Here is an 18,603-nt window from a genome sequence, read left to right on the forward strand (position 1 = left end):
CTCGGGCACATCCGCGCAGCAGGGCCGTGAGGGCGGGCCCGCTGCCCGCCCCGCCCAGGTTGCCGTGCGCCCGCCCCGCGCCGGGCGGAGCTGCGGCCGCCCCTTCCCTGCACGGCCTGGCGGAGGCGGGGATGTGAGTACAGGCTCGGGGCACGGCAGCGGGGCATAGGGAGCGGGACCGGGGACGGACGGCAGCTGTGTCAGGCAGTGGGGGGGCCGGGAGAGCTCGGCCTGCGTTGTGCTGCACTGCCCGGCCGCGGAGCCGCAGGGCCGGGCTGCGGCGCGGCAGCAGCAGCTCCCCGAGCCCCCGCGGGCATGACCTGACGCCGGTCTGGCCCAGCCCCGCCCCGGCGGGCGGAGTCCCTCCGGGAAGAGGGTGTCCCGCCGGGAGCGCCCCGGGCTCCGGAGTAATCGCCTTGCTTTGCAGCGCCCGCAAGGCCGAGGCTCCCGGCCCTGCTGTCAGAGCCGGGGATGTCACAACACCTTCCCCTCTCCCCGCCTTGTATCGCGGGGAGGGCCGAGGGAAGGGGCTATGGAAGCCCTGGCTCGCAGTGTGGGTGGCGTGTGGGCACTGGGCTGCGGATTCTGGTGAAAAACCTCCACTGTCCTTGTGTTTCCTTTGGTTTGCTTCTGACGGTTTTGAAAGGGTATTTTTGAGTATGTTCAGACTGGAAATAAGGGTGTTTCTGTTTGCATTGTTCACCTGGCAAAAGACTCTTGTGTCTTGCACAGTACGTTGCAAAGCCTTTTTCCAAACTTTAAATTCCAGGGAGCAGGAGGGGTCTCGGCATGACTCAGTAACGTGGAGTTTGGGGCAGAGAAGGCAACCCGCGGGTGGTGGAATAGGCTGGGTGCGAATATAATCCCCTCTCAGCCTTGGCTTGGTCTGCTGACCCATGCATGCACACAGGTGTTCACAAATAATTGCTGTTTGTGTTCGTGAACACAGAGCGCAGCATTGCCGGATTTGTGAATGGCTTGTGAAGGATGGATTCAAGCTGGCTGTGCTGTTTCCTGGTGTTGGGAAAATATAACAATTTGGAGCAGGGAGATAAGGAAAGTGTCAACAAGCGTGACATCTGGAGTCACACAGTCCTATGGTTCTGTGCTCTGCAAATAAATACCTAGGGTTTATTGGTTTGCTGACATGGTCACGAAATAGTTTGTTGCTTTCTAGGAAAGGACTGTAGAAATCTTTCCAAGCTTCTGTTGTTAGAAGCATGGTGGTTTGAGTTTTGGTACAGAATTTAAAACAGGAGTCTAGTCATGAAGGTATTACGTTGTCTGCAAACTGGGTGCATCTTTGAAGGCAGACGTGCTTATTAGCTGGAAAGACAAAGCGGGAGAACCAAATGTTTCCATTTTCCTGTTGGAAATACCATCTTTAAGAATTATAAAGTCAGTATTAATGAGGACTAATTGGTAATTTGGGCCTTCAGTGTAAAACTGGTAAATGGTTTTTGAAGTGGTGATTGGTGGGTGTTTGCTTGCCAAGGCCTCACAGGACGGAGCTGTATGAGGACCCACCGTCGGGATGCTGGCCCATCGTGTATTCCCCAGACTACAACATCACCTTCATGGGACTTGAGAAGCTGCACCCCTTTGATGCAGGGAAATGGGGGAAAGTCATCAATTTCTTGAAAGGTAAAATAACAGAAGGTGACACTTAAACCAACATTTGCACAAAACCTAAAGAAAATTATGTGGTTAGTGCAGACTTATGTGTGGCTTACCAGACCTGAATTGCAGTGTGTGGTTTCCCTGACTTTACACTTGGTATAGCAGGAACTGAGGCATTCCACTGGCTGGTGAAACACCAGGTGTTTGCTGCAGGTGTAACTTAAGTTACTCAACCTGGACTCTGCACAGGGCTTCTCAGGCTGAAGGAGAAGTGCAGCTGTGGCCCTTTCCTCCATTCTTTAGCAGTCCCATCCTATTGCTCTGATGATGTTTGGAAAGAGCTTTGAGGCCCCTCTGGTACAGGCGGATTTTTTTATGATGCTTCTAATTACTGGTGTTTGAACCATTTGGAGAATATAGGCAAAAATGCATTAATACCTGCAAATGTAAGAACCAGGGGCAGGATCAAGGCCTGCATCAGATCTAAGTAACTTATAATTCCAAATTGAAGTCTGGAAAAAAAAAAAAAAAAAAAAAAAAAAAAAAAAAAAAGCTTTTTCTCTTGCCAAGACAAAGGCTGTTGGTTTTTCCAAAGCCAGGTCTCTTCTCTTTATTTGGTCCTAATGACTCCTTCAGCTGATGATCCTTTGCAATTCAGGATTGCCCTTCTTTTAACTGAGGTCAAATAATTTGAGCATTCTGTCAATTTAGTAGCTGAGTTTAGGCTTTTTCCTCTAACAACCTTAAATAATTTTGTCTTGGGTTCCACGACAGTTTTCTTCATCAATCAGAACCTCTGTCTTTCTGTTTCTTCTGTGTAAAGTCTTTTCCTCCAGCTCTTTTCTGTGTGACAGATCTGTTCTGAAGTGTCAGAGGCTTTCACAGAAAACCAGTTTTCCCAATTTTTTACTGTCCTGGCTTTGAAAGGGGGAAGAAGCCCCAGGATACCCCAGAGCACTTGGCTCTGTAGCAGTTCCTGGCAACAGCTGACCTCCCCTGTGCCTTATCACTGAACAAATCAGCAGTGGCCATCTTTCCAGAGCACCTTCCTCCTGGAGAAGAAAGCTGGCAGCAGTTTTGCTCTGTTTGACACCAGTGCATGAATGAATTGTTCCTCAAGCCTCAGTCAGGAGAAAGAGAAACTTGCCAAAAGAAACGTTGTTGCAAGTGCTGTTCCTGTATAACACTTCAGAGCAAAATCTCTCCCATTTGCAAGTTTTCTTTCTCCTCCAAGTATAAAATTAAAGAAGAGATACAAGCTTAGAAGGCTACAGCCGTGCAGCAATTAAATATCAAAATATGTCTGGGAAGACTGACAGGATTCCTTGTAATTGTTGTTTGTAGTGATCATATGCACTTATTCTGAATCCTTGGAGTAACTTGCTCTTATCAAATTAAGTTTTAAAACAATATTTTGGACCCTAAGGGAAAGAATTAATAGCTGCTCATTGTTTTTTTCTTGAAATCAGATTGAGGGTAGGTAGGTGGTGATAGAAATATCCTAATTAAGCTTATTTGCTTCTGTGAACATCCAAGCCATTACTTTGTTCTGAATTTTGATTTATTACTTTATTCTGTGATTTAGGGGATTAAATCCTAGTATAAACTGTGAGATTTTGTAAAGCATGTTAAAATAATGGTGACTATTTGATGGTACAAACACCAAGATTTACCCACTGCACCAAGCCCTAAACTGTGAGGAGTTGTGTAATTCCAGTGTGTGTTCATTCTGTCATTTCTTCTCTGTCCTTTCAGTTCAGAGAAGAACTTGCCATGATCTTAGCACACTCTGAAAACTTTCTGTGCACAGTATTCTCAAATACACACTACCCAAACAGCTTCCCTGTGACAGAGGGGCTGTATTTAGAAAACTTGCAAACTCTGAGCAACCTAAAGCTGTTCCAGCAATAAACATGACAGAGGAAGTTATAACACCAAGGTCAGAGTAGAGTGTTTGGAGGGGGGACATGGGGACCTAAGTAGTACAATGTACCATGCCAATTGTTGTTTCTCTCCTGTTGCAGAAGAAAAACTAATTGCAGATGACTTGATTGTGCAGGCACGGGAGGCAACTGATGAAGATCTCTTGGTTGTTCACACCAGGCGCTACCTTAATAAATTAAAGGTGCTGTACCTGTTCATGTGTTTTTCTAGCAAACAGTCCAGAGTGAGTGTCAAAGGCAGTGGATGTCTTGCACAGTTGTTTTAAAACAGCCTTACAGATACAGCATGGTATCTGTTGATCACACTGATGACACTGTTACTGAAAATACTGAAAGAAAACCACAGAAATATTGGGCAGTTCACATTACTGAGGGGTGGATGGGAAAGAGGGTCTACCATGTTAAATAGGTGACCTGAAAGGATATTTCAGGGAAGTTAAACACAGGGAAAATTAGAATGTCTGAGATGTCAGTAATATTCTTGTTAGTGCCAGATTTTTAGTGTTGAAAGGTGTAAGTTTTGTTGTACTCTGGTAAAATACAGTTCTGAAATTGAAAATGCAATAGAAACCACTAACATGGGGTACGTCATTGAATGATTTCTAATGCAGGGATAGCTTTATGGGGTTTAGGGTTATGTAACCTTGACAGATTGTAGGGGTTCTGTGGTTAGGGTGTTGGGGGGAAGTACTGGCTTCATACTCAGACACTGCCTGCATCAGTGGAGTATGGAGAGAGTTGAAAGATCAATGTAAGGGCCTAATCAAGCACAATATTTGTTGTGAAGGTTTCCAGAGCCAGCTCACATAAAACTTCAGGGGGGATGAAGAACATTGCTTGTATATTTCTAAAGAAAATAACTGTTTGTTTAACTTGAGTGTAACTCTGAAACATAAATGTGAGATTTTTGGATCTGAATCTGTCCAGTCATCTGTGGGTGGAATTGGTTAGTAGATGAGTGCAGGTGACGTTACTTTCACTTTGCAACTGTGCTTGGAGGGCAGAGATTGGATTTGTAAGAGAAAAGAAATCTCCCGTTTCATAATTCAAAAGAAGTTATTTTGAGTCACCCATGCCCTTCCACAGTGGAAGAGTCCTTGGATTGCTATTTTTGGAATGTTTTATTCTTCTGTATAAGTGATCTGTTATTTGTGTGAACTTTTTCATTCTTAACTGCTTTTCCAAGTTCTCATATGCATCTTCGTTCTGTGCTATGGAGTTACATGCAATTTCATGCATCATTAGATTTGATATTATTGCAGCTATTCTTGATATTGAACTTTTAATTCCATAGAATAACCCACCTCTTTTTACTGAATCACTCCTTTGAAGCAGGGTTTAATGTGCATAGCTCAGATTGGAATGCCATAATAATATGGGGACAGGGGAATTGTCTGGTATAACTTGTGTCTTGTGGTCAAGATGAGCACTTTTGTGTGTATGCAGATAGGATTGACTAGGTGTCTCCTCTCCCCCTTTTCTTGAAAGAATATTTCCTGCAAGTGTAGGAACTGGAAGATATTGTTTTGGTCATGCCAACAGATTCCTGCCAAGCAGCAAAGATAAAAGTGCTTAGTTGCAAAAGAAAAATAATGTCCTAGATATGAAGAAGCCCTGTGAAAACTCTCTATTGCCTTATCCAAGGTCTACTGTGCTCTTTTTCCTTTAAATCCAGAGAAATAGGTATACATGGTGTAGTTTTATATTAGATTGGACCTGAAGACTACAGAGTTGCTTACCTTGCTCAGAATATCCAGGCATCCTTAAAACAATGGATCACTTGAGGGTTCATTTAAAATCTGAATGTGAATTTGGTAGAAAGTGCCTACACTTGCAAGAGTAGGTGGTGATAGATGTTTTAGCAGCAGCTGAAAGGCCAGCTGAGTGTTGGGTGATGGGAAACAAAAAGGCTTGCACAGGGTACTTCTGCTACTGGAAATCAGGTCTGTGTTAGCAGGAAGGGTCTCCCTGTTTCTCTGCTTGGTCCTTACAGTAAAGTTTGGCCTCTTGAATTGAGGTGATTCCCTTTCAGTTATTCCTCTGAAGAATTTAGATCTCTAAGGTAATGACTGGACTGTGGGTAGTATGCTTACAGTACTTTTCCACTTGCTGTCTTTTCTAGAATTATGTAAAATAATGAATTTCTTGTGTGTCAGCATTCTGAACTTTGGGAAAGGAGGTAGGCAATGAGGTTAGAGCCAGTTTCAGACTATGCCTTTCCCTTTTTAGCTATGAGAAGTTCTGTGGTAACATACATGAGCAAATACTGAAATGCAGATGCTGAGGATAAAGCTGGGAATGGTCTGGGGATTTAATATGGGAAATGCTGGAAAACAAACCATCACACTGAAGAAAAAAGTGTAAAACATTCCACAGATTTTCAGTTACTAAGTGGAGAAGCATTTTCCTGCACCTGTAGCTGCCTTCTTGAACACGCAGACTTTGCTCCCAGTTGGTGATCTCCCCCATCTGTTGGCAATTACTAATCCCAGTTCAGGCCCAGGTGTGGGCAGTGAGTGGCAACAGGAAAGGCCCCAGCTGTGACTAGTGAGCCTGGGAGCAAAAAATTCCCACCACACCTGGACTTCTTACCTCTACTTAGAAGCCTGCAGCTGCATAATTGTTGGTTCGAGTCATGATTGCTCCCACATCTCCCAGTTGACATTTAATTTTACTTTATACTTCATTAAAACTTTCTATGTGATTATCATTCACATTTGAGGTCAAATTTATTTTTTATCCAAATGTGACCATTTTATATCCATTTTAGAACAACAGGATTGAATATAGTTTGTAATAATATGTTGAAAAGCTAAAATAAAACCCCTTGGAAAGGGGCTTTATCAAGATTGATGTACTAAAAAATAATTAAATCACCTTGTGATGGGCAGGTGATAAGATAGTAACAGAATAATGTCTTGCAAATATAAAAGTAGAGAGGCTTTGAAATTAACTGTTGGCAAAATATAGTTAGGACTTAGGCACTTCATGAACAATGCCACCCCTTCACCCACTCAGTAGTACCTGGTAATAGAAATATTGCTAACTGGGAAGTTATTTTGAGCATCAGAGAACCCTGAGATGGGGATGTGATTGCCTTTGTTCAAGTTGCTCACCTGTACATCCTGCCAGCTGTGAACAGCTCAGGAATGGGGCAGCCAATGCCCTCAGTCTCATTACAGTTCCTAATGCTGCATAAAATAGTACCTGTTCAGACTCTTTGTACATGGTGGCATATCATAATCCTCAGTCCCTTGGTGTTTCAGTACTGGTTGGACAGGTATACTCTTGTTTGTGACTTAGGCTTTGAAATATATTTAGCAGTGTTATCACTGGTAGCAGTGTTAGTGGAAGTTCTTTGAAGTAATCAATGTGTTTGCAAAAAAAAGCATTTGCATATTGCAAATATTTTGTGTTCTAACCTTGAAACATATTCCAGAAGGGTTTAATGTGCTAAATAAATTTTAATCAGTTCTCCCTGCTAAAGTCTGCACTGTGTGTTCACTTAAGTATTTGAACTTCTTAGTTCAATTGACTGTTTGTTTGTGTTTGCTTTCTTCTTGGTATATCCTTTTGATTCCACACAGGAATAGATACTTTAGGTTTGAACCATGTATCAAGTGTAACTGAAGGACATTTTACAATTCTTCCTCCCAATCTGGGAGATAGTACATGTTCTGAAATACTACCTTCCTGAAAAATTGCTGATTTAATACAGTTTGATACTGAAATCTGGAAAGTGATGATTCTCATAGTTAAAAACTTGAGGATGAACCTATTTAAAGGTCACTAATAAGAACTGGTGTGGTCACTTCCATCTAAAACTATTAAAACTCTTCCTAAGGACCTGTGAGCACCTTTTCAGTGCTGTCTTAATGAATGAGAGAGCCAAGTGTCATCGTTAAACTGGGGTAGGTTAATAGGAAATCTCTTTTTCCCTGTTGCAGTGGTCATTTGTTGTGGCTACAATCACAGAAATTCCACCAGTTGCCTTTCTTCCAAATTTTGTTGTTCAGCGAAAAGTTCTGAAACCTCTACGAACCCAGACAGGAGGAACGATAATGGTAAGGTGCTCTTGATCCACTTTTATCATATTTAAATTTTTTCATCAAACACTGGAAATGTGGGAGTTGTGGTGTTCATGTAACTCAGGTTGCCAGCCTTGGACAGTGCTGCCGTGCCACATACAGGAACAGGGTTAATTGCAGCTCCTAGATATCGAAGGTGAGTTAGACTGGGAAATGCAAAAGCTAAACCAGCTTTTTTAAGGACTATTTAAGGATCTGAATTCTGAAAGAACTTGCTGGATTCTGGATAAGTCTTTAGATGTATTTGATTATGGTGATATGCCAGATAACAAAAGTGCTGCCTCCTTTAGTAGGCATGAACTTGCAAAAGCAGAGATGGAGAGGAGGAGGAGAGAGAAAGAATTTCATATAGTTCAAGGTGCTTAAAAAATATTTGGTTGTCACTCAGAGTGAGTCTTGCTGAGCTGGGACCTGCAGAGTTTCCTCTCATTACAGCCATGCTGTCATTGCAAGGTTGTCTCAGAAATGAAGGAAATGGTCTGAGAGAGAGGAACTTGGGAAGAGGTTAGAGCTTCCTGATGCTCTGCCTTGGATATTTCTTGACGGGAGCTCTATGTGTGTGAAGCCTCTTTCAGCTTCCAGCTGGGCAATACCTTGCTCTAGTCTGGTGATGTTTTTCACCGTGCTTGTGTTACCTTTAACTCCCAGGGATGTGTTCACTAGTTAGAAATGTGCTCAAGTAGAGGAGGCACCTACCAGTGGTCTGGTTTTTCTCATGGCTCCTGAAACACAGATGCCACTCCTGGGCACTTTGAGATTTGTAGGAATCCAGAAATGAAGAGACATTTTTCTGTTTATCCTATTCTCCAAAAAGGTATTAATCTTACTTGTCACTGACAGAAAGGCTTCCAAATACCCCTGGGTAAACCAGGATTTATAAAAAATTAAGTAGAAAGTAGTAGAACATTTAGTATGTCACTGAAGTTAAAAATATTAGATTGTAATACATGGAGTAAAGATGGAGGGAAAAAGGTGTGTTTTTTAGCTCTTCTTCCTTCTTCTCCATGATTCTGCAGTTTTTAGCAGCACAAAGAGTGATTTGATTGAAAATTTGTTGAAAGTTAGTCGCAGTTTTAGTTACGTAAGTTGATGTAGAAAACTTATTTGTTAAAATATAAAAACAATACACGTGTCTATTGTTAATAGGGTAAAAATAGATATAAAAATGAAACAGCTGAGTGGTTCGGGGCCATTTTGTACCATCAAAGCCAAAGTGTGCCAAGCTGTAGTGATTTGAATTTGTGCAGAAAATCTGGAAAGACCTGCCAAGTTTTGTGATAAAATCCTAATAAACACGAGAAACAAGATCCTAATGAGCTTTGGAGTTTTCTTCCTGTCCCTGAGAACTGAGAAAAACAGAACTCCCTGGGAAGGGAGTATTCCGAAGGAGCTCAGCTCAGGAGAGACTGAGAAATCCAGGTGCGAGAAGTGCAGTAGAACCAAAAAGAGACAGAGTTTCAGGATTCATCTCGAGGCCATGTGCTGTTATTTTTACCTTTTTTTTTCATTATGGAGAAATATATATGTGTTTTAAAAGCAATTTTGATTCATCAGACAATAAAATTCATATGGTACATTTCAGAAGTGCAATTTTCTTCTATTCCTGATGGGCCTGTTTATTACAAAAATTCCTGTTGAGTTTCTCTACTTTTTAATGATATTTTAGCAATGTGGGAAGATTGGGTTTTGCTGAGGAATGCCTAGGAAGTGTGATAAATCACAGATAATGTGTTCTCCCTGGGACTTAGTGCGTTTTATAGTTCAGAAATGGCAATCTTTCCCCAACACCTAATTTGTGTAAGTTGGAATGATCATAGCAGGATCATGTTTACCATGACAATAGTTGTCCTAATACTGAATTAAAGCTGTTCAGATGTAAATACTTTATATTTAATATATATAGTTATAACATATAAATAGTTATAAAGACTTCATAACTGTCCAGACTTCATTTTGGATATGAAATATGGATATGTCCATTACTATGGACAAAAAAATAAAAAAAAAAATTAAATGTTTTCTCTCTCCACTTTTTTTTTTTTTTACTTGTAACTAGTAATATCTTAAAGTAATATTGATTTTAACAGACCAGTTAAGGAATGCTGCACTTAAACACTTTTTTGACTCTTCCTGGCCAAAATAATCAGGATTTTCAGTTAAAATTCCATTAGCCTTGTCTATATCTTCTCTGTCAATACTTTCCCTTCCCTGACTGACATTTGAGTTCGAAGTAGAGATACAGGCACATTCCTGTACTTGAGGGGAAAATATCAATACTATCCTATATTCTGCCTGTTCTATCATATAAAAGAATAAAAAAGTCCCAGGACATTCCACACTGGAGCACTTGTCTGGTCCCATCCCCAGCTGGAACTATGGTTTTTTATGTCTGTGTTCCAGGATTTTGAGCTTACATTCCTCTATTTGTGCATGAACAGGAAGGACATCAGGAGCTTATTCTCATTTTTTACTCTTCCCAGCACTGCACTTTCCCTTTACAGTTGCCAGAGAAGGAAATATAGATGACATAGGAAATACTCTTTCAGCTCCTTATGCTGAGGGTAGTTTTCTTGGAAGCAGACATTAGGTGTTGCCCCATTCATTTATAGAATTCCAACTGCATTTTTTTTTTTTAAGGCAGGAAAGCTTGCTGTGGATAGAGGATGGGCCATCAATGTGGGTGAGTACAAATTCAGTGATGCCCTAAATAGTGAGTTAAAAGCATTTCATTTTAATTTACATCTCTCTGCAAAGCCCATTAATGTTTTTAGTATCTGGCTTTTGTTTAGTATGTAGCTTTTCACCTTTTCACCTTTTTCCTATTCAGGGGGTGGTTTCCATCACTGCTCCAGTGACAAAGGGGGAGGATTTTGTGCATATGCTGACATTACACTGGCCATCAAGGTAAGAACTGCTCTTAAACCACTGTTTTCTGCTGTTTGTGCAAATGGAGGAGAAATTCACATAAATTGCTGAGAACTAATTTACATCCTAATAGGAGAAAGTGAAGCCATTTCCAGATGGGTAGGAATAGGGATATGGAGAGTTGTAAAGTGAAAAGGAAGAGTTGCAGGGGTTAGAATTATAAATGTGAATAGGCACCACTGTAATTGCATTGATAATGTTATCTTTCAAAAAACATTTCAAATCAAACCAGATGGATTTCTAATATCCTCAGTGATAATTCTGGCATTGCAGGTGAACCTGGGCATTCCACAATGATTTTAGTGGTTACAGTCAAGACAAATGCAGAGACAAAAAATCCACTCTCTGAATCAAGCTGCACTGTACTGGGCTCAGACTGGTCCAGATTAATGAATAAAAATATGAGTGACTCCAAAATAGTCACCAAATGGAAATGAATACATTTAGTATTTAGCTGTTGAATGGCTGAAGTAAGAGCCTTTTGCAATTAGGACTTATTTTTATCACATGAACTATAGTATATTTGTATACCAGAATATTTATAAAGTATCAGTAATAATCAAACATGAAAGGGCTCTAATGATGGCAGCACACCATGTGACATAACATCCTAATTTCTATACATGGTAATTTGCAGAAAAGTAATCCACAATGTTCTTTTTTCACCTACCATTAAAATACAGTTGAGAAATTATAGTGGGTGACAGTACCAAATCTTTGGGTTTTACTACCTCTACATTAAAGATGGCAACTTAGCAAAGTTAAGATTCAAAGTAAAAATGATTTTTTCTTTTCAGACAGAATAAGGAATGAATTCTGTCACTAAAAGTGTCTCTGAGGCATGCAGTCCTTACAGCAGTTTTTCCTAAACACTGAATATTAGGCTGTTGCAGTTGGATGCTGTTACTGATTCCACTCCAGCCTGTGGCAGCGCCAGTGCCACCATCAGCTCTGTGATCCCTGGGTGGGCCTGGCCTCTCTCTTTTATCTGGTGGAAATATATAGGGTTTTTATTTTAACAAAAAATATTTTTATATCAATTAATGAGATGTTTTTATTAAATGTATGAGAATTGTCTCAGTTTATTTGGTGACTGAAACATATAGATGTGCCCTACTTTCAAATTCCAACAGTCATGCACTGTGCATTCTTCAACCTCCAGTTTCAATCTGTCACCTAACTTTATAAATTTCTCCATGTTTTTCCTTGCTTATATATCCAGTTCTTATTTGAGAGAGTACAAGGAGTATCTAGAGCCGCAATTATTGATCTGGATGCCCATCAGGTGAGTAGTTTACCTGTAATCAATGCTGCAGATGTTTAGCTTGAAATACAAGTGTGTAATAAATACCTTTTTTTAATAAAATCATAATATCACAGGATATAAAGTTAATCAGAGATGATGAAAACTGAAGAGTTGATTCTTCAAATATTTTATGGTCAAAAAGGCTCTTAAGCCAGCTTAATAAAATTAACCTGAGTTGCAGCTCCATCATGTGGCTGCATGTAAAAATCTTGCTGTGTTGCACTCCCAGCCTCCAGGGATGAGAAACAAGGATCTCTCCAGGCAGAATCCCAGCTAGTTCTGAATGCCTGCTCACTGCAACAGCCTCTGCAGGGGAGGGATTTGACCTTCAGTGGTTTAATTCTAAGCCTAGATGCAGACTAATGAAGTAAAGGATCCATCCCTCTTGACCTGGTGAAGTGACTTACTGTGGTACTGAGATCAAATCTCAGCTTTGGTAGGATTTGAAAAATAAATTCTGAAAGGATGGAAATGGTATTTTTAGAAAGGCAGTCAATGCCTAATCACCAAAGTGATTTCACCTGAGGCATTTCAGGTGATTTATTATATGTAAAGAAACCATTTTTACACAGTTCCATGGCACTGAGGAAATCTAATGGCTGGAGGTTTTTAGGCTTCTCTCATTTCTCTTATGTGTCCTAAAATCACCATGATAGCAGGACACAGATTATGCAGTAGAAAGATGTTTTGTGATCATGGTTCTCTTCAGCCTCTCTGTGAGGCTGTGTGGATTTGTTTTGTGCTATATGAGGATGATTTGGTTTGCTTTTGAAAAATTCTTGGAATGTATTTTGGTTTTCAGATGTGCTGGTAGTCTCAGTGTGCACATTAAAACACCTGTTGTTTCCTTTCTTTGGGGGATGAGAGGTATCTGAAGTAGCTCAGCAGGTCCTGTTTAAGGATGCAGATATTCTCATCTTGTGACTGTTCCAATTCTTAGTGCAGTGGTGAGTTTCACCTCTCATAGGGAAATGGTTCCCCCAGAGGCTTTCATATTTCTAGGCTTGCATGCATGAACTATTATTTGTGGACCAAAGATGCTGAAGAAATAAAGAGAGTTGCCATTTGTCAGCGTAAATCCTGAATTACAGCAGATATATCTATGGAAATGTCTGTTTCTATGGTTTAAGTGAAATTCTGGGGATAGGGGGTGTGGTCATGTATAATGCACTGATTTAAACAAAATTATCTGTGGTGGGTTAGTGATTGCTGTGGTAAAATGATTAATATATTAGTGAAAATTATAGAGAGCCAGAAGAATAGTATTTAAATTCAGAAATGGGGAGGGGGAATTGTTCCAAATCTAAACTTTCTCTCAAGCATCCCTCTTTGCATCCAGTTCAATTTTATGTAGCGAATCTCCGGTGTTAAACTGTTGGGTCCTTAGTGTTTGTAATTTTGCCAGGGAATACTTACCTCACCAAGGGTTATCAGGAAAGCTGTAGTCTGCTTTATTTATTCATTAATTCTAACATAAGACTATTCCTGCAGCAGTTGAAAGTGACTTTTTCCTGCACATTTGGAAGATGATAGATTTGTTTGATGGTCACAGTTGCTTTTGTGATGCTCTTGAGGACAAGTAGCTTCTGATTTTTGCTTATTTTTCTTACATGTCTAATGAGATCTATGCAAATTACCTTCAGAGAGACAAGGATTTTATTTGTGGTAATACTTGCAGTCTTCAAACTGATACTGTCATGCCCCCCCCCCAAAACTCCACACCTCAAAATAACCTCCAGGACTGTAAATAAGAGAATGATACAAGAATTCTGAATATAAGAACTTTTGTAGTGTTAATAACTCTAGAATTTGCAGTGTATTTAATTCTGTGTTGGCATGCTAGGAATAGCTAACTGTAAATTTTCTTCAGGGAAATGGCCATGAGAGGGACTTTATGGATGATCCTCGGGTTTATATTATGGATGCATACAATAGATATATTTACCCAGGAGATGGTTTTGCTAAACGTGAGTATAATGGAAATTCATCTTCCCAAACGTACTAGACCTACTGTGTTGTTACATAACTCCTTTATTTACTACTAAGCTTCCTTGCAACACCATTACATAGATTTCTTTTTTTAATTATTTTTAATTTCACATAATTTTCACTGCTCACTGTGATATATCACACTAGTGTTCGTGCTGTAGTGTTTTACCTTACTTCAGGAATGACCTTCTGGAATGCAGGGTGTGAGGAGGTGTCAGTGGATGCTAGTAGTCCATTCCAAAGCTTGGAGCAGTGAGTTGACTAATCTTTTGATTTGAAGAGAGTTATTAGAACTTCATCTTTCCCTTACATTACATTTATGAGAGAACTCACTGAGGATTAGCTGATACTGAGTAAAAAGGTTTCATGTTCTCTTGAGAGTGAAGTTGTAAAATATTCAGGTGTTGCTTGCCAGTAGAACTTGTTTGATAAGCTTGAAGGAAACAATCTGCATCTGGATGTGACACAAGGTGGGAAGCAAAGTAAATCAGTCCCCCTGAGGTTGAGTCCCACCATTCCTCCAACACTGGCCAGTGTCCCCAAATGCCACATGCACACTGTTAAATCCCTGCAGGGATGGGGACTTCCCCCTTTCCTGTCATCCTCACATTAAGATCTTGATTTGGTTTGGTTGTACTTTGTGATCTGTTGTGATGTGTCTATTGTGTCTTGTGACCTGCCACAATTAATAAGGGGGGCTTTTATAATGGTTAAATTGGAATGCCAAAGCCCCAAGTTTATTTGGGCTTTGATTCTGTTGCACTGTCATTTATTACGGGCTAAATTTGTTCACTGAGTCAGGGGTTGCTGGGGGAGTTGTTCTGCTGTTGGATTCCTTCAGTGACACTGTCATTCTGAGAAACCTACTTAATTGGGATTTTTGACGAGTTAGGTGCGTTGCATTGCACTGGTGTCTTTTGACTAGTGAAGATACTAAGAATTGTAGAATTCCAAGGTTTTAATGGTCTAAAAAAATGACCATTTAAAGCACATGTCTGGAGGCAGAAAAATTGCGAGCAGATGTGGGGAGTTTTCCCTGAAGAACAGCATCCTTTTATTCATATATCACATGGCAGCATTTGAACAGATGGATTAAGACCAAAACAGTCAGTCCTTGTTAGCAAGTCTGAACCACTGAGCTGCAGTACCACACTGAATGCCAGCATTCTCTTTCTGCAGATGAAGAATGAGGTGCACAGGGCTTGGCCAGAGCCATGTGAATATGTAGTTCTTCCAGTTCACATAAGAATGTCTAAATAGGATTTTTCTGACTAAGTCCCTTACACCCTTTCCAATAGGTGATCAGGCAGAGATGGGATCACAGGGGGGAATCTCTTTGAAGAGGGGCAGAATCTTGAAAATGAGATTTCGAATCCTTAGGGTGAACTCCAACTGATCACTGTCTCCTTGGACTTCCTGCCCCATTTTTTCCATGTTTTATTGCAGGAACCTCTTCCACACATTTTTTTCCCCATGCACCTCATTAGGGAAGGGAAAAAAAGGAGCAGCTCACCTTGCCAATGCTGAGCCATAAGCATATTGAGTCCCTGGGCAAAGCAGTGTGGAATTACACAGGCTTGGGAGGAGAAAGGAGGGATGAGGAGTAGGACTAGTTCACTGAAGGGTAAGCAGGAAGGGCTAAGACTCTGAGAAACCATAAAGAAAGAAAAATCTTTGAAGCTAATGTTGATGCAATATAAAATAACAGGATAAAAAAAAGCTTCACTGATCCTGAACAAAGATGGGAAGCAGAACAAAAGACAGCAATCACAAGAGTAATTAAGTGTCATTCTGTGTTGTGTGCATTCTTGCACACTTGATGTGGCCTGAATCCCTATTTGAGATGTGAGACTTCACATCATTTAGTGTGAGGTAGAAGTTATACCTTGGAATAGCTCTGGCATGGCTTTGATTAATTCAGAGGTAGAGTCACACATCTCTCCATAAAAGCACCCAAAAGTCAGCTGCATAACCTTGGGTTTCTTTCTTTTACCTTCTCAGGCTTCATTTTCTACTTCTATTGCTTTATTAGAAGCATTAGAAATAATTTGATTTAAATTAAGAATTGATATTTGCTTTTCTGGTAGGATTACAGGGTAAGAACATTAAATTGAAAATGCTTGGGGCAGAGCTGAATCTTGTTATACATTCATAAAGCAGTTCACATAAATTCATGATCCCTTGCTGTGAACTTTTGAGCGTTGTGATAAAAATAAAACATCTTCATAATTTCTCAGTGATATTTATCTTGTTTTTCCCCCAGCTATTTCCTCTGCAATAGAAGTTCAGTGTTTTCTTTGCCTTACACTTTATTTAGGTTACTTTTAAATTGATGATTTTCTTTATGATTTCTATGCTGATTGGTAACTGGACTTGCAGATCAGCTGTTTTTCAATAACACTTTTCATTTGCATCTCAGATTATTTTTTTTGCCTTGCATCTAATTTTCTCTTCAGTGGAATTTTTTCAAGGTCATTGTGCTTTACATTTGCTGAGAAAACAAGAAGTTTAATAATTTTCTTTAATTCATGTTTCTGGAAAAATGCAATGTAACGAGAGAGCTTCCAGAAATGTAATTACTTTCGCTTGCTTACCTAAATTGTGCATTTTCTTTCAATGCAGTGCTTTGTTTATTGAGCAGAGCTTGCTTTGTTGTCCCTCAGGTGCCATAAAACGCAAAGTGGAACTGGAGTGGGGCACAGAGGACACCGAGTACCTGCAGAAGGTGCACACCCATGTGGAAGGAGCCCTGAATGAATTCAAGCCTGACATCGTTGTTTACAATGCTGGCACTGACATTCTGGATGGGGATCCCCTGGGAGGCCTGGCCATTTCCCCCCAGGTGTGTGTCCCTGGAGCAGCACAGCCTCCCTGGGCTGCAGGGAACAATACTGCCCTGTCACAGACACACAGATCCATCTCCCTTGCCTTTTCACCCTTCTCTTCTTGTCTCTCCCTGACTCTGAATATTTTTGTTCTGGTGCCTGTTCCACTATCGTTCATCTTCTCTCAAAAAATGCACTGATTACCAACACCCAAACCAGAGAGATATGGATATTTTCACACTTCACCTGACTTCTATTTTTCCCTGCTTGGTTTGGTTTTTTTTTGTTCTTTTTTCCCCTCACATGACCCATTTTGCAATGTATGTCTTTTGTCACCTGCCCCCAGTGTGTATCTTACACTTAATTTCCTTTGTAGCATTCCCAGCTGTTTTAAACTACCCTTATGGTTATAACAATTTTGTGCAGCCTGGCTGGGTATTTTTAGAAAATGAACAGTTATTTTCTTCCTCCTGATCCTTTTCTTTAGATAACATTTACTTTTTCTCCCCAGCTTGGTACCAGACTCAAATTTTGGTTTATTCTGTAAAGCTTCTTCTAGAAGTCTTTATCGTTCTACTTAAAATAAACAAAAATTTACAGTCCTCTTTTTCCTTCCTGGGTAGTGATTTCTTCTCTGACAGTTCCTCTGTGCTATCTCTTCTTGTTCACATTTAGGTCTCTTTAATGGTCACGAGATCAATACAGAAGAGTGCTTGTTTGATCTGTGAGTTCTCAGATTCCCCTTTGAGCCACCACTTGATCTGTTCAGTTTTCTTGCATGAAGGAAGGGCTGAGGGGTTTGGACTTGAAAGGTTGGGACCTTGGAGAGGAGATGGCCCGAGGTGTGAGGTGGGGTTTGGTGAAGCAGAGCCCTCTGGAGAGCAGTGACCACCAAGGGAAGTGGCAGCTTGGTCATAGGGGGATAACTTTGAGATTTGCCTTTAAAAAAAATTTCCAAATTTCTGCACTTTGAGCAGGAGCAGTGTTAACTGCCAAGAAAAATGAGTTGCCGTGGCTTGCTGAGTTCTGTGCAGACAGAGAGTGTAAGGATGGGAAAAGAAAGGTGAAGCAGCTTCCTTGGCCACAAGGAGAGGTGAAAGGCATTCTCTGCACAGCTGGAGGGAGCTCAGGCCTTTAGTGTCTGCTCTGAGGGCAAGGTGTGCAGGTGGGAAGGCTTGAAATCCCAGTGTTGGAAAGGCATCGTGCCTGCACAGTCCCTCTCTTCAAAGGTCCTTAGTCCAGGCTTCAGTCCTACTCCTGAAGATGTCATTTGTATTTTAAGCTCCTGCTGCAGTATTAGCTGTGCTCTGAATGAGGCTCCTCAGAGTGTTCCAAGTGATGGTTTCCTGGTTCTTGAGGCTGTAGTGTCTGTGGTCCATCAGCTGAGTCTCTCTTCCCTTTGTTTGGAAGTGGGAGCTGTGCCAGGCTGTTGTTTTCCACAGAAATGTGGGAATAGGCCCATGTTTTCCCCTCAGTTCCTCCAGGCTCCCCCTGGAGCTCCTGAAGCACTGAGGCTCCTGAGAGCAGGGGGTGCTTCCAGTTCTGGTGTGGGATAATATACCCACTGCTGGTAATTCTGTTGCTTCATTTAAGGATCTGTTTCCAATAGAATTCTTCAGTTTCCTTTGTCTTACTGTTTATTATTCCTCGTCCTTTCACAGGGCTGTGTCAGACTGCGCAGGGAACAATACTCTTGGATGGTTTTACAAGATACTTTTTTTCTGCTATATTAGTGTTATTCTTTCCCCTTACCATCTGTTTGTGGTCTAATTAATGGCAGGGTGTTATTTCTTGATGTATTTCCACTCTTCCTGTAGCCAGCAGTGCATGTTCATTTTGAAACACTTCTGCTGCTGTTTCTTGAATTTTTTGTATTTAATTGCATTGTCTTGCCTTTTTCTTTCTCT

The 18,603-nt window shown here is 40.8% G+C and overlaps 1 protein-coding gene across 3 annotated transcripts in view; it reads left to right on the forward strand.

The window, feature by feature from the left end:
* The first annotated feature begins 54 nt into the window (after nucleotides 1–54).
* The window catches only part of HDAC11 (histone deacetylase 11), a 37,303-nt gene continuing 18,754 nt past the window's right edge, over nucleotides 55–18,603 (forward strand). For all 3 annotated transcript variants that reach the window (XM_033517445.1, XM_015640762.3, XM_033517446.1), the window contains exons 1-9: nucleotides 55–133; nucleotides 1,496–1,644; nucleotides 3,645–3,745; nucleotides 7,511–7,627; nucleotides 10,289–10,331; nucleotides 10,479–10,555; nucleotides 11,799–11,861; nucleotides 13,753–13,849; nucleotides 16,535–16,713. In XM_033517445.1, the coding sequence (XP_033373336.1) occupies nucleotides 132–133; nucleotides 1,496–1,644; nucleotides 3,645–3,745; nucleotides 7,511–7,627; nucleotides 10,289–10,331; nucleotides 10,479–10,555; nucleotides 11,799–11,861; nucleotides 13,753–13,849; nucleotides 16,535–16,713 (828 nt within the window). In that variant the 5' untranslated portion in view covers nucleotides 55–131. The remainder of the gene's footprint in view (nucleotides 134–1,495; nucleotides 1,645–3,644; nucleotides 3,746–7,510; nucleotides 7,628–10,288; nucleotides 10,332–10,478; nucleotides 10,556–11,798; nucleotides 11,862–13,752; nucleotides 13,850–16,534; nucleotides 16,714–18,603) is intronic.

Source organism: Parus major, chromosome 12, assembly GCF_001522545.3.
Source record: "Parus major isolate Abel chromosome 12, Parus_major1.1, whole genome shotgun sequence".
In the NCBI taxonomy this organism is placed as follows: domain Eukaryota; kingdom Metazoa; phylum Chordata; class Aves; order Passeriformes; family Paridae; genus Parus; species Parus major.